At 26.4% G+C, this 14,318-nt stretch overlaps 1 protein-coding gene across 1 annotated transcript; it reads right to left on the bottom strand.

Annotated features, from left to right (window-relative positions):
• Positions 1-6,201: 6,201 nt before the first annotated feature.
• Positions 6,202-14,291, bottom strand: LOC132919778 (uncharacterized). The gene is made up of 13 exons (XM_060981620.1): positions 13,424-14,291; positions 13,183-13,348; positions 12,966-13,081; positions 12,676-12,809; positions 10,821-11,269; positions 10,640-10,743; positions 10,265-10,577; positions 10,065-10,179; positions 9,839-9,944; positions 9,640-9,769; positions 9,433-9,531; positions 9,287-9,337; positions 6,202-7,988 (listed from the first exon to the last, which is right to left on the bottom strand). Exons 2-13 carry the CDS (start codon positions 13,295-13,297, stop codon positions 6,874-6,876), a joined length of 2,847 nt encoding a protein of 948 aa, XP_060837603.1. The 5' UTR covers positions 13,298-13,348; positions 13,424-14,291; the 3' UTR covers positions 6,202-6,873.
• Between the last annotated feature and the right edge of the window lie 27 nt (positions 14,292-14,318).

The following is a 14,318-nucleotide window of genomic DNA, read 5'->3' as shown; positions in this document are numbered from 1 at the left end:
TAAAAAATATGTAATAAGAAAAATGTAAAATTATGTAAACGTATAAAATTAAAATTATATTCTAAATAGTTTTTGTTTATACAATAATTGTTGTTAATTTCTAATCAATTTAATTTAAAAACTATAAAGTATAAAGATATTTTCACAACCACACGAATGCAAATACTGACACTGTTGAACATTTTTAAATATATTTTGTCTAATAATTGTTGAATATAAAGTATAATTTAAGATCATTAATGTATTATTAATGTCTTATAGAACCGAAACAAAAACTATAATCAAGTTTAACTAATACTTTAATTTACTTATTTCTTATATGCATTATTCACTTACAATTTTTTCGAGTACTATTATATAAGTATAAATGTATAATACTACTAAACCACCGAAATTGTCAAAATTTACGAAATATGTAAAAAAAAATGCTGAAATTTTACAAATAATGTTAAAATATGTATATTTATGACGAAATATGTAAAAATATGTAAAATAAAATATGTTTAATTTTATTGTAAATCACGTGAAATGAATTTATCATTTGCAATACTTAATTTATCATGTTTTAGTAAAAATATGTATTTACATACAAATCCCAGCCCTAATTATTACTGTACCTACCGAAGGATCTGACCGTCAAAAATTTCCGATTATGCCTTGTTAAAAAATCGATTTTAAGTTTATTTAATATTATAACAATATAATTTATTATTTAATAGTGGTTTTTTTTAAAAAAAATAACTAAATTAAAAATACTTATAGTTTATAAAATAAAATAATAAAATATAATATAAATTATATTATAATTTAATACAATACCATCTGTGTGATAGGTACCTATGTGGCTATGTATATTATGTTTTATGCCTATCTAAAATCTAAACATAATAATATTACCTATTTGATATTTTATCAAGAAATTAAAGTATAATTGCTAGTAATGTTAGATTATGCTGTATAATTGTGTAAAATTATGTATAATAATTTAATTGTCTGTAAATAATAGTCTCGTACTAAAAGCTAATTAAAAAAAAAAAAATGTTAAAGTTAGATTATATTTATTAGAAACAGTATTTATGTGTATTAAATTGTTGAATCCTATCATTCCAATTTAATTAAGTCTAATTAATTAATGTATAATAAATTAATAACATTAAAACTAAAATTATTAAAAACATTTTTAGTTTGAACTTGGTGATTTATTTTTAAATCAACTTATAAAAGCTAAGTTAATTGGAAAATAACTATAGTTAAGTTTAAAAATTTTAAAAAACTAATTTTTAACTTAATTTAAATGTGTAATAAATTGATTTTTGTTTTCACTTAACTAATATAGTTAAGTACGGACTACTGACTTATGTAGTAACTCGTATTATTTTATTTATAATATTTATATATTAGCCACATTTAATTACGCTTACCCATGTAGGTTAGGTTGACAATATTGACATATATGTCATCGACGTTGAAATAAGAAATTAGTTAAATTCAAGTAGGTGGAGGGTAGAAGGCAAACTAAATTTACTGACTTTAGAAAATTATGTATAGTTTATAAATCATAATGTTCATATTGAATATTGGTATCTAAACAAAGATACCTTACCCGAACTATATCTACTTTAAAATAATGAACTTATAGGTGAGTATTACTAGGTATAGAAGTTTTATTATTTCAAGTACACATTACATTTATAAATATGGGCATAAGCCATCGCCCATTATATTTGTTACAATATATATAATATAATATATAATAGGTATAGCATATTAAGTTATATTTTTATAGTTTTTTTTTAGTTATATTAAGTTATTTTTTGAACGATCAAAACATTTGAAACCTTGCTTCAGGTTTTTCTTAAAATACATATCTATATCCATACAAGGATATCTAATAATTTACTGAATATATTATTATTATAATTGATGATTATAATTTATTTTGATGTTTATACGCAGTTATTCTAATGGTAGTGTAAAATAACGCATTATATATTTATTATTTATCGTTTTTAATGTATTCAATATCTATATTTAAGAAAATGTTACTAAGAAGTAAGAATAAACTTGAAATTATAGTAGGTAGGTATATTAGCATTAATAATTAGTTTGGTCAACAAATAATTTAAAAAAATATGTACAGAGTGTTTAAAAGCTTAGAAACACTAAACAGTCATTAGACTATAATTGGGATTGATAAATTATTATATGATATAATTAATGAGGTTGTTAAATATTTTATAAACAATGATCACACCTTGATTTTACATCATAAATGTACAGCAGTATTATCTGATATTGCTCATTGTAGGTATTAAAATAATATGCATACTGTAATTAATTTTTTAAACTTATTGAACACCTGATATATAGGTATATATTATATATATACCTAATGCATATAAATATATAAAAGGTGTTTCAAAAACAACGCTGGATTTAAAACTGCTATGGATTAAATTTATTTATGTAAAAATAACGATAAAACATATCATTTTCTTCAGAAGAGGTTAAATTTTAAACATGAAAAATAATATCGGGCATATACCCATCCTCTACTAGCCTTACAACTTACATGCGCGGATCACTTGGTCCATGAAATTCTTCATCGCCCGATTGAAGTTTTTTGCTTTTTTGAATTACAGCACACTCTTTTGATCTCATATTTCAAAACAGAAAGTTTTTAATGTCAATGTTAATGATACATAAGTTAGGTACCTATATAAGTAAGAGGTAAGTGGTGGATACCTATAATTTTACAAGTATTTAAAATGTTTATGAGTAAACAGCTAGTGAACCAAAATTTTTCGATGACATAAGGTACTCGTTTGAATCATGATTTTTACATAGATATACATAGAATTCAATAAAAATATTCGGTGCTAATAATTCGGTTAGGTAATTCTACAGGTTTTGCCGTTCTACACTCGGTCCACGTAAGATATACGGTGATATTGGACAACGAATGTATATATGTGTTATCTGTATTGTTTTTATAATTATGACATGTTGGGTGTTTATTTCGACTTTATTATCTAATCTTTGGCCATCTCTAATTATCTTTACCTTAAATTGTATTAAGTACTGTAGTCTGTAGGTTTTATTACAGTCGTCTTTTCGGTTTTCAGTTACATATCACGGAAAAAACTAAATAGCTGATTTAATAACTTTTATGGTTGAATCAACTATAATTATTTAGAGTTACATATTATGTGACAACATAAATTATTGTTGAATGTACTAAATGTATTTAGTTAAATTATTTTAATTGGTTTAACCACACAATACTATATACTATTTTTTTTAACAATAATATTTGATTAATTTAACTATATTATTCATATAGATAGTTATTGTCAACTATTGTTTAACTATTGTAGCTAGATTAGCCAAGTTATAGTTATAGCGCTCACGGAAGTTTTTCGTTATGAGTATAATATTAATTTTTTTAAATATTGTGTATTATTTATTAATTGTGATGGCTGCGATGATGTTTCGCGAGTTATGTAGGTACTACAGAAGTGCCAAAATGCTGAATGACAACGGAAATGCCGTAATGGGGAGTGGATGGTGATTTTTCGGTGTCCAAAAAGAAGGCTATCAGACAACAAGATCGCCACAAGCTGGTATAGTAGCATTTTTATTTTATTGATTTGAACCAACGTTGCAACAGTGAGTTAACACTTTGTAAAATTGTTGAATTTTGGTTTATGTTTGTATTGGAATTTCCTACACAAATATGGTAATGGATCGGACAGGAAGGTTATGAGCGTGTCACTGACTGGTTTAACATGTGCCGAGAAGTATGCACAGCTGTTTTGAAGACTAAAATGGTTGAAAATGCACAAAATCTAGTACAGTTTGACGAAGCTCGTTTCGCTGGCCGAAGGAAAACAATAGTGGTAGATTATTAGCTAGAGATGCTTCTCCCTGCTTGGCAGATATAAATTCTGTGGTAATTAATAATCGAAATCACTGTGCACGGATAGATGGCCTCATGGCATTTGGGTTAAAAGTATTGAAACGATTGCTGTTATTTTTATTTTCATCGACGCGATTGCCGATTGAGAAATACTTCTACCGATAATAGAATGTGAATGCGAGGCAGTATATCAGAAATTCATTCTGATGAATGGACTGTATATAGGTGTTTCATAGTCACAAGCTGAGGTTTTGTACACAACACGGTAAATCACCAAATATCATATGTCGATCCAAATACAGGAGCCCACACTCAAAATATTGAGATGTCGTGGTTGGACGCGAAAATTAAATTATTGAAGAAAATGAGGGGTGTTCCTTTTAATAATTTATTGCAGTCTCATCTTGATCATTTGGTATTGCATGGCGACTTTACCAGTGTCGAATGGAACTTGAAATCTGAGGGCCCTGGTGCGAAAAAAATGTAGGGACCCTCAACTTTACCGTTAAGACAGTCCGGACCTATTTCTCGCCATGTTAGAAGACATTCAGATCGTGAACCATCAATAAAATAAAACGCAATCAAAACGACGTATGTAGAGCACATACTCAGAAACTTGTCTGTAGAACGCATACCGAGTTAGCGCTATATTCTGTTTTAATTGATGAAATTACTAGCTAAAATACTTTAATAATTAAATTATATCATAAAATTATTCTATAGGTAACGAAGTACCATCATATTTGTATTTATTTTGTTATAGACTATAGAGGGTTTTCAAAAAACAAAGCATTTAAACATTATTATATTCATTTTTGAATAAAATAGGTACATTTGAATATTTGATATCTAAAATTTTGAAAACTATTGATAAAATACGTGTAGGATACCTAAAAAAGATAATATACAAAATCAGGTTGATTAATATTGGTAGATAACGAAATAAATGCAGTCGTTTTGCATAAAGCAAGCCAACCAATTGTAAGTATAATGTTTACGTTATAGAGGTTGGTTTCAGTATTTCACAGTAATTTTAAGTACAAACAAATATTTTATTAAACGTATTTTTTCCTGATAATTATTATGTTTAGTAAAAAGAATAACCAAATACCATTCATACCTATAGAAAATCATACCCTGTACTTAATGTATTTTTAATTTTTATGTGTTAAGAAGTTTAATGACATGAATAAACTATAAGGAAAATATTATATACCATCTGTTTTTATTTAGATATTAGCAATTATTGATTACTATTATTAGGTACTTTAATACTGTATAATTTATATATAGCTATAATATAAAAAGTAAATAAAGTAAATAGTATGAAATACGTCATATCTGACATTAGGACTCAGGACGACAATACGACATGCTGCATGACCCTGAATTTTATTCTGGTTTTTTTTTTTTTACTGGATATATAATGGTTAATGGACATAATATTGTACTTGTTTATAAACATTGTAATGAATTAATTGAATCACCCCCTCTTTTTTAAATTAAATTATTTTTTCTTTTAACTAACATATACAGATTTTTTACTAATTTAAAAATTGACTTTATGGTTTTATCGTATTTTTTAAACAGGAATTTTAGTTTTATAGGGTTCCATTTAATTTCGTGCACACGATATCATACCTATGTTTTCATTACAATTATACAACATTTTACATTTTCTCTAAAAAAAATCAACTCACAATATTAGACGGACTGTTAAGAAAATGTATAATGAATAAGGTAGGTACCTACTACATGCATAAATCGAAAACAGGACGCCCTCTAGTGTTGTTTTTGTCTTGAAAACGTACAAAATATCAAATTTGTGTTCAGCATTTAACAGCTTTAATTTTAAATATTAACCTTTAAATTTTAATAATAAAGAGAATTTACCAATAATCGAACTTGGAGGTGAAAAATATTAGTTTAAGAATTTTATAAAATAAAACCAATACTTATTACTTAGTAGGTATTATGTGAATATGTGATGCATACAATATTGTTCTTTGGTTATTATAGTAGTGTTCAAATATTTGAATACTTATGGAAATGCATAGATTTGTTAGATATTCTTAATATTGCACTCTTAATGTTTTGTACTCAAGTATAATAAAATAAAAAATTTTTATTTTGAAATAATTATGGTTTAAATTAATCCGTATTGCTGATAATAGATATTAGCAATAATTTAACATCTTAACTAATATAATTAAAATAAATTGATATTTAATTAATTAGACAGTGACAATGTATGTTTAAATACATCACATATAACTGCAAAATAGGTAATGAAGAAAGCATTGTTTTTTTTTTTGTTAAATAAATAGATTCCATTTTCATAGTTTTCATACAAATTAAAACCATCATAAAACAATTTTCATCTTTCATTAAAAAGTTGCCTAAAATATTAAAATAATACTGTATTCATTAAGTATACTTATGAATATAATAATTATTGTAACACATGTTTCAGCTGCTACAGTTTATAGTATACACACAATATAGGATACTTTATAGGTAGTATTTGACTATAAAATATAATTGGTTTAAATATTTAAAATAATGACTATTAAGAAACTAGATAAATAAAACAACAATAGGTATTTTTGAAACAATTGAAAAATAATAAAACAATAATAAAATGTAACAATATAAATATAAGACCATCAATTGCCAATATACTAGACTTAATAATACTTGTCTTAAGTGCTATACATATCACACTTAAACATAACTAAAATCACAATAGAAATGTTTTTAAAACAGGAGAGATTTCATTATGTTGTACTTTTAGTAACAGTTGTAATACCTATGCTAAAATAATTGTGTTTTTTAATACATGATTGTACTCTTTGTGAATCAAGAAAACTAGTGTTAAATTAATAATTTAACTAAAACTATAGACCTTAAATACATAACATATAAGGTCTATAAGATGTTTTTTCTTATATTTGTTATGTAAATGGATTACTACGACTCTTTAATGAAGATCTTTTTATGTCACATTCAGCCGGTCGAACTACTTCAAAGGGCGAATAAACTGGAGCTTGTGACTCCTCAGCATCACTACTTGAGTAATCTTCAAAACTCATATTACTAAAGCCACTATTTGTAGCTAATGTAGTTATCACTTTATTAGTTGCTACCTGTGTAACATTTTGATGAATTATTTTCATGTAAATTGGCTCTTGTGGATCTAAATCCACTAAAATAGCCTCTTTTGGTTCAGATCTGAAAGGTATTTCGGTTGAATCTTCTTTTTCAAAGTATACGCTATCGGCAAAATCAGCCTGTTCAAAAGGATTCGTGTTTAACTTAAAAGGTACAGAACCAAATAAATCTGAGTCGCTGTCTGAACATTTTTTTTTTGCTTTAGGAAAAGGTGCCATTGCAAATACATCAGTATTACCTAAACTTTCATACTCTTCTCCTTCATTATCCGAAATCAATGGTATTTCAGCATCAACATTTTTAACAGGTACAGGGTCACGAAGTCTAGTTGCTCCTTGGGCGTTAGGTGGAGGAATATCATCTCGTGCCATGCTTTCACATTCAGCATGATAAGCTGATGATCCACATGTAATCATACTGTCTTTTACTGTCATAGTTTCAGGAATGTTTTTGTTTGTGTCTTCCTCGTCGTTACGAGTTTGGAGATCACTAGCTGATCCAATAGAATCATCATCAGATTGGTCATAGTCATTTTGATGTTTTTTATTTTTTTTGTCCTTTCGAAAACGACTATTTGATTTAAATTCAGGAATTTTTCTTCGTTTAGAAGATTTTTTCCTAGTTTCACCGCTTGCTACTTGACTATCATCTGAAGATACTTCATCAGTATTACAAGCTAATTTTTCATACTTTGAGCGATCTTCAAGTGGAATTTTCACAAATGGGGTTGATGAACATTCGTTTGATTCCAATTCATCATCACTACGTGTTGTAGCTACTAAACCAGTAGCAATCTCGTCACTGTCAGGTTCATTATTTAATATTAATCTGTCTAATTTCAAATTATGTTCGATGAAGTAGGTTTTCCATTTTTCAGCATTTTTTTTAAGGTCAGTGCCTAAAAAATTAAGAGATGATAGACGAAAAACACTAATAAATTCATATTAACATTATAATATATTTTAAATAATATGATATCCAACATTTAACATGCAATATTATAAGGTATATAAGATTAAAGGTTAATTACAACTATAAGAAATATAAATTGTAACTAAGTAGAATAGTAGTTGTTGTAGAAGGTAAATAATTCATGCATATATTATCACCGTTACTCGTATCTATGATATGCACAATTTATGGTGAGACATTGTTAAATGTGTATCAATCCTGATTCCCATCATGTTGCAAACCTACAAAGAACCAACCAACAAGCACCATATTACCAGATAAGAGTTTTAATGGTTGTTAAATAGCACAAGCTTAGTTAAATTGGAAACCAGTATTATATTTTTTTAAATAAGAAATAATTTATATTAGTTACAACATTTTTAAAATTTAATTTTAACATTACTAAAATACAGATAATTCATGCTATTAGAAAATTGTATCAAGTATAATTATATGTTAGTAAAAATAAAGAAATTCATTAGGGAGGTTTCCAATATCCAAGATACAATCTGCAATAATATCCCTTTATAAATATATTAAGAGCTTATAATAAAATTTAGTAGATGAATAAAAAAAAAAGTGATTAATAGGTAAAATATATTTAATGGAAAGAAAATAGTAAAGGATAGTAAATATAAAATAAAATGTTTAATCCATCAGCTTTTTTATTTTGTAAATAATAATAGGTTTAACTGTTCTAATAAATATTTCATTATAGAATATAGATACACTCTTCTAATAATTAGAAAATAGTTGCAAAAAAGTTTGTCTTAAAACAGAAAGATATATTATGTTTTATATATTATGTTATAACGTGCATAAATAAATTATTTCATAATCCAAAAAAATAAAATAAGAACAGTTATCTCATTGAACAATGTCTGTCTAACCAAGTCTATTAATCTATTTATTAGTATTATTACAATTAACTATTATCTATAAGCTACTAACCAAAATAACTTATTATAAAAGCATAAAAGTGTGTAAAACAATATGATAGATTATTATTTTATTGTTTAATAAATTTAAGTTTTTTTTAAGTCAAAATCATACATTTTTATAAGAATATTTTATAAAAACAAACAATCTATAGTTAAAAAATATTGATTTGTATACATTAATGTTTTAATTTTATTATTCACTCCAAAACTATCACCATACTGTTAAGGAAACCTCCACAATTATGTTTTTTTAAAGGCTATTGCAGTAAAATTTGATAAAAAAAAAAAATAATTATTTACTCACCATTAAGGGATAATTTTCTAATTGGACTATTTCCTATAGATTCGTCTATACCTAAAATATAATAACAGAATTATATGTTATGATTTACGTCAATTCACTATTTTTATTTTAAAACTAATTAAAAAAACCAATAAAACTTAACTAACTTTTGTAAGGAAATGGTGCAGAACCAAATGGATCTTCGTCTGTTACATTGGATTTCACTGTTTTGGTAGTACTTTCTTGAGATTTTTCATTAACTTCATCTAAAAATTGAACGTTTAACTAAAATAAAATAGTGTACTAATGGTACAGATTTGAATAAATTATTAATAAATATAATCTATATTAAAACTATGCAAATAACTTTTTACCATTGTCATTTGAAGGGATTTGATTAAATGAAGAGTTAAAAATTTCTTCACCACTAATTTGATATTCAAAAGATGACGGTTCTTCGAATGGATTCCAAGATGTTTTTGCATTCAAATTATTAACTTCTACCTAAAATACAATATATTAATATTAATAGGGATATAAATATAATAATAATAATGAATAATTAATACGCACATTAGAAACAGGAAAACTAGTAGAATCTTTTGAAGATACAGAACATACTTTAGTAGAATCTCCATAAGGTGGCATGAATTGATTTGAATTATCATTAACAAATATTCTAAAATAAAATATTTTTCTTAATAAAGGGAAATACAAGTTTTCTAAATAAAAATATTATAATCAATAAAGGATATAATTTCTTTAATAATAATAATTAAAACAAAATAGGTATACATACTTGGAGAATGTAGAAGTTTCACTAACATTTCGTTTATGTTTAGGCATAGAAATTAAAGGAGATGATGAAGGTGACACTGTTGTAGATTGAGTGAATGTAGTCTCAACAAATGGATCTGCATAGTTTGTATATTATAAACATGTATTACTTATTAGTTTAAAGTTAATTTCATAAATGTTTTAGTTATATTTATCATTTACCTTTGACTGGAAATAACACCTGTGGCGCCTTTTCACGTGGAGATATTTTATTTTGGTGGGATGTATCTGGTGAATGAGAATTTGCCAAAATTCCAACAACTGGTTGAAATGCTCTTTTAAATGTAGGAGATGAACCTAAAGGTGGAGGTATTCCTGAACTTAAAGGTTTTGGTCTTTGCCTTGGATTCACACTAGTGCCTTCTACAACAGAAGTTGAATGGTAATTTGGTTTGACATGCGTTTTTGGTGTTTGAGGAACTCGTTTTTCATTAAGAGATACAATTAATTCATTGATATTAGGATTGGGAACATTCTGAAAAATAGTTAAATTTATGATAAAAATGTCAACTCCTGTAAATAGGTAATTAATAATACATTTAAATTTTGAACTGGACAATCTTTTCCGGCTAATTGGAATGCAATGTAAGAAACCTGGTAAATGTCTGGGCGTAAATCAGGTTCAATCTCCAACATATATTCTGTAAATTATTTTTTATTATACTTAAACAATTTTGATTTTATGTTAAATATATATATTTGTTAGATATAAACTTACTAATTAATGTATTTAATTTAATAGAGTATTCTGGTGTATCTGGAATACTGAACTGACCACTTTGTATTTTTAACGGACTTTCACCAAATGGTAATGTAAAATAGCATAACTTGTATAATAGACAACCCAAAGCCCAAATATCTGATTTTGTGGTTATTACTTTATTGTTGTATAAGTCAATCATTTCAGGTGATCGATAAGATATAGTGGTATATTTGTTTATTTCTTCTTCTATAGCATGTACTCCTTGTATATTTGGATCAAGTTCACGTGCTGTGGCTGAACCAAAATCACATAATAAATATTGACCATTTTCACTAACTAAGATGTTTTCTATTTTTAAATCTCTATGTATTATAGGCGTTTGAGAATGGTGTAAACGGCTAACTGCTTCACAAGTGTCACAAAAAATTTGAAGAACTTCAGGTTCTGTTAGGCCAGATTGCAGTCTAAAATACAACATAAATAATATATATTTTTCAAATTAAATTAAAATATATTTATTATAATGTTATGTTATTTCTTGATAACAAAAAATAAAAATGCCAAACTTTATTAAAATTTAAATATTTTTTCATAAGTATAATAACTAAATACTTAACATTAAATGAGTGTTTGACACATGTCAATAATCCATAATTTATACATCTTTTCATGAGTCATATCAATGAATCATCAAACTAACTAATATTGTTAAAAATACATATTTAAATTTAATTTTAAATAGTATAGAATTGGGTTTCTTAATTTATGAAAAATTATCTATAACTACTCAATTGACAAGTAAACTAGTGATTAAATGGTACTATGGTACTATGGTAGATATATTTATTACCATGTTCAAGGCTAACAAACTAGAATTGTGAAGTGAACATTTTATTGATAATACAATTATGGTATTAATATTAACAATTTAGATAAATTATACTCAGTTAACATGTATATTCTTATAAAATTAAAAAAATGAATTGTTTCAACTAAGGCTATTGAAAAATTGCTTATTTTAAAACCTTTATTGTAAGTAATAGAGGAGTTTTTAAGTAATTCAAACTAGTAGTGGGAACATTTTCAAAAATTTAAATTTTTGGAATTCAAAATCCGGATTTTGAAATATTGAATTATTATAAAAAAAAATGATATAGCAATATGTATTGGTACATAATTGTGATAATTTATTATTCACACAGTACAGAGTAGTTATTATGAATAGAAACAAAAATTCAAATTGAGGAGTCAGCATTTATATTAAAATGAAATAAATTAAGAGAAGTAAAATGAAAAGGGATTATTAATTCACATATTTACTATGATTATCAGCTACAATCAACAAACCAATATTTTCATGGAGTATATTATAAACATCAGTTCAGTTGAAATAAATGTGTTCTAAAATGGTGACGCACTGTGGTAAAATTTTTATTTTTACAAGCCTTTCTATAAAAAATTCTTGTTATTTCAGTCCAAAATATTACATTTTACATACATTTTGTGAAGTTCTAAATGTGTTACCATCAATTTTTTGATAAAGTGAATATGTTTTAAGATAAAGTTTGATATCAGGAATCAGGAATAGTTATATTTTTATGAATATATTGTCTGTGATACAATTAGGGGAATTGTAACCAACAAGGCAACATCCGTGATTTTTTTTAAATAATCCTATGTTAGGTATAGTTGTATAATTTGTATTACAATTTTAGATTAGGGAATTTTTTTTAAAATTCATAACTTCCCCCTCCCTATAAATAAAATACTAATATATAATAACAATTTATTGTCATATTGATATTTTATTATTGTATCAAAAAAGATTTTAAATTAAAATTTAATTTTGAATGATGTTATCATACATTACCTGTTGTTCATTAGAGTTAAAATGTTAGACGGACAGTACGGCATCAACATCAATACTTCATGAACTCCATTATTATGGCGTGTAATATTTGAGTCAATAAAGCCAACAATATTTTTATGCCCATTTAAGCTACTCTGAAAGTCCAAAAAATATAAATGATTTTTTACAAAAAATGTATCATCTATAAGCTACAAATTAGTAGATATCATTCATTAATTTATTTAAGTTTGTTAGAATTAATATCGACCATAAATATTCAATTTTTTTTATTAATCACAGTATAAACATACGGCTATTTGTATTTCCTTTTTAGCAACACCCAAGTCCACTTCATCGTTGACAAAGAGCCGTTTGACAGCATATTTTTTATTGTTGCTTTTTACAAGAAAAACAACAGCAAAACCTCCTGGAAAACATATAAAGTAAGTATTGCAAATATGATAACGACAATAACAATATCATAATAATAGATACTATTGTTATTTTATTATAAGTATGTTGGTGTACCTTCAGCAATCACGTCTTCAACAGTTACAGATGTACGGCCAACTGTGAACTGTTTACCTACAAAGCAGTTGGGATCTTTGTTGGAGTTGTCGATTTTTGAAAAGAGTTTTTTCATGTTGATCAACTGGAAAGTGTTAGACGACTCGATTATCAAGCATTCAAAAACCTAGTGCAAACAGTTTGGAACAAATCAATTTACAAACAAATTATAATTTGCAAGCGCTGTATAAATTATACGTACCTAAGAGTAGTAAAACTGTGCCAGTAGTTGAAGTAGTGGCATTGAAAAAGGTATTTCGTAGTCGCGACCAGACGACAGTAATTTTAGTTGCGACACACGCGAATTTTCCGATTACCGTTGATCATCGATCGATAATAATATCGTGTCGTGCATGCAACACCTAGAGCGATCACGGGCTAGATTAGATAAATGTTTGCTCTTCAAATTGCATAGGTATAGTCTTTTATTTTCGGTTTTCTCCGCCAGAAATACTAATATCGTCGCACGTCGAATACGAGCCTGCTGCTGCTGTTGGCGGTGGTCGTGGTACGAGCGAATAATAAGATAAGGAGGCCAAGTGTTCAATACGCAAAACAGCTGACAATCAAGTGCGGACCAAAATATCAGGCAGCCGCGAGCAGAATATCGTCGTCCCGCCTCTGTCGTCTATCGATCCATGTCCCATGATCGTGTGGACGTTTAACAATTAATGTCCAAATGGACAAATCGAAATCGTAATATCAAATATTAATGTTAGGACGGATTGCGAGATTTATTATATGTATTCACTAAGACGAGTTGACGGCTAAGTTTTTGTAAAATTCACTCGAATCTCGACAATATTGTCAATATTCGATTGGGCACTCGGGCATTTGTTTGAAAAGTCGACTAGTTCTAAATATGAGCATAGGGGATTATAATGTAATATTAATAATATAGTTTTGGCCATTTTCTCGGTTCTAAAAAAAAATAAAAAAAGGAAATATTTTTAGCGTTAATATTAGTTACTCAGTTATGATAAAAATCAAGACGATAAATTTAACTTCAATTAGGTAATTCAATTGAATACAATGAATTTATTTATTTTATCATTTTTTGTGTATTTAACACTGTTGCAACCGATGGAAAAAAGTTT

This window comes from Rhopalosiphum padi, chromosome 2 (genome assembly GCF_020882245.1).
Source record: "Rhopalosiphum padi isolate XX-2018 chromosome 2, ASM2088224v1, whole genome shotgun sequence".
NCBI lineage: Eukaryota > Metazoa > Arthropoda > Insecta > Hemiptera > Aphididae > Rhopalosiphum > Rhopalosiphum padi.
The sequence above is the reverse complement of the archived record's forward strand: the minus strand, read 5'-3'. Positions and strand labels throughout refer to the sequence as shown.

Excerpts from the sequence above, each read along its gene's own strand:
- LOC132919778 (XM_060981620.1), bottom strand. The coding sequence starts at position 13,297 with ATGAAAAAACTCTTTTCAAAAATCGACAACTCCAACAAAGATCCCAAC. Across the intron at positions 11,270-12,675 it reads TTAACTCTAATGAACAACAG|ACTGCAATCTGGCCTAACAG; the intron begins GTAATGTATGAT and ends GTTGTATTTTAG. Across the intron at positions 9,770-9,838 it reads CTAGTTTTCCTGTTTCTAAT|GTAGAAGTTAATAATTTGAA; the intron begins GTGCGTATTAAT and ends ATTGTATTTTAG.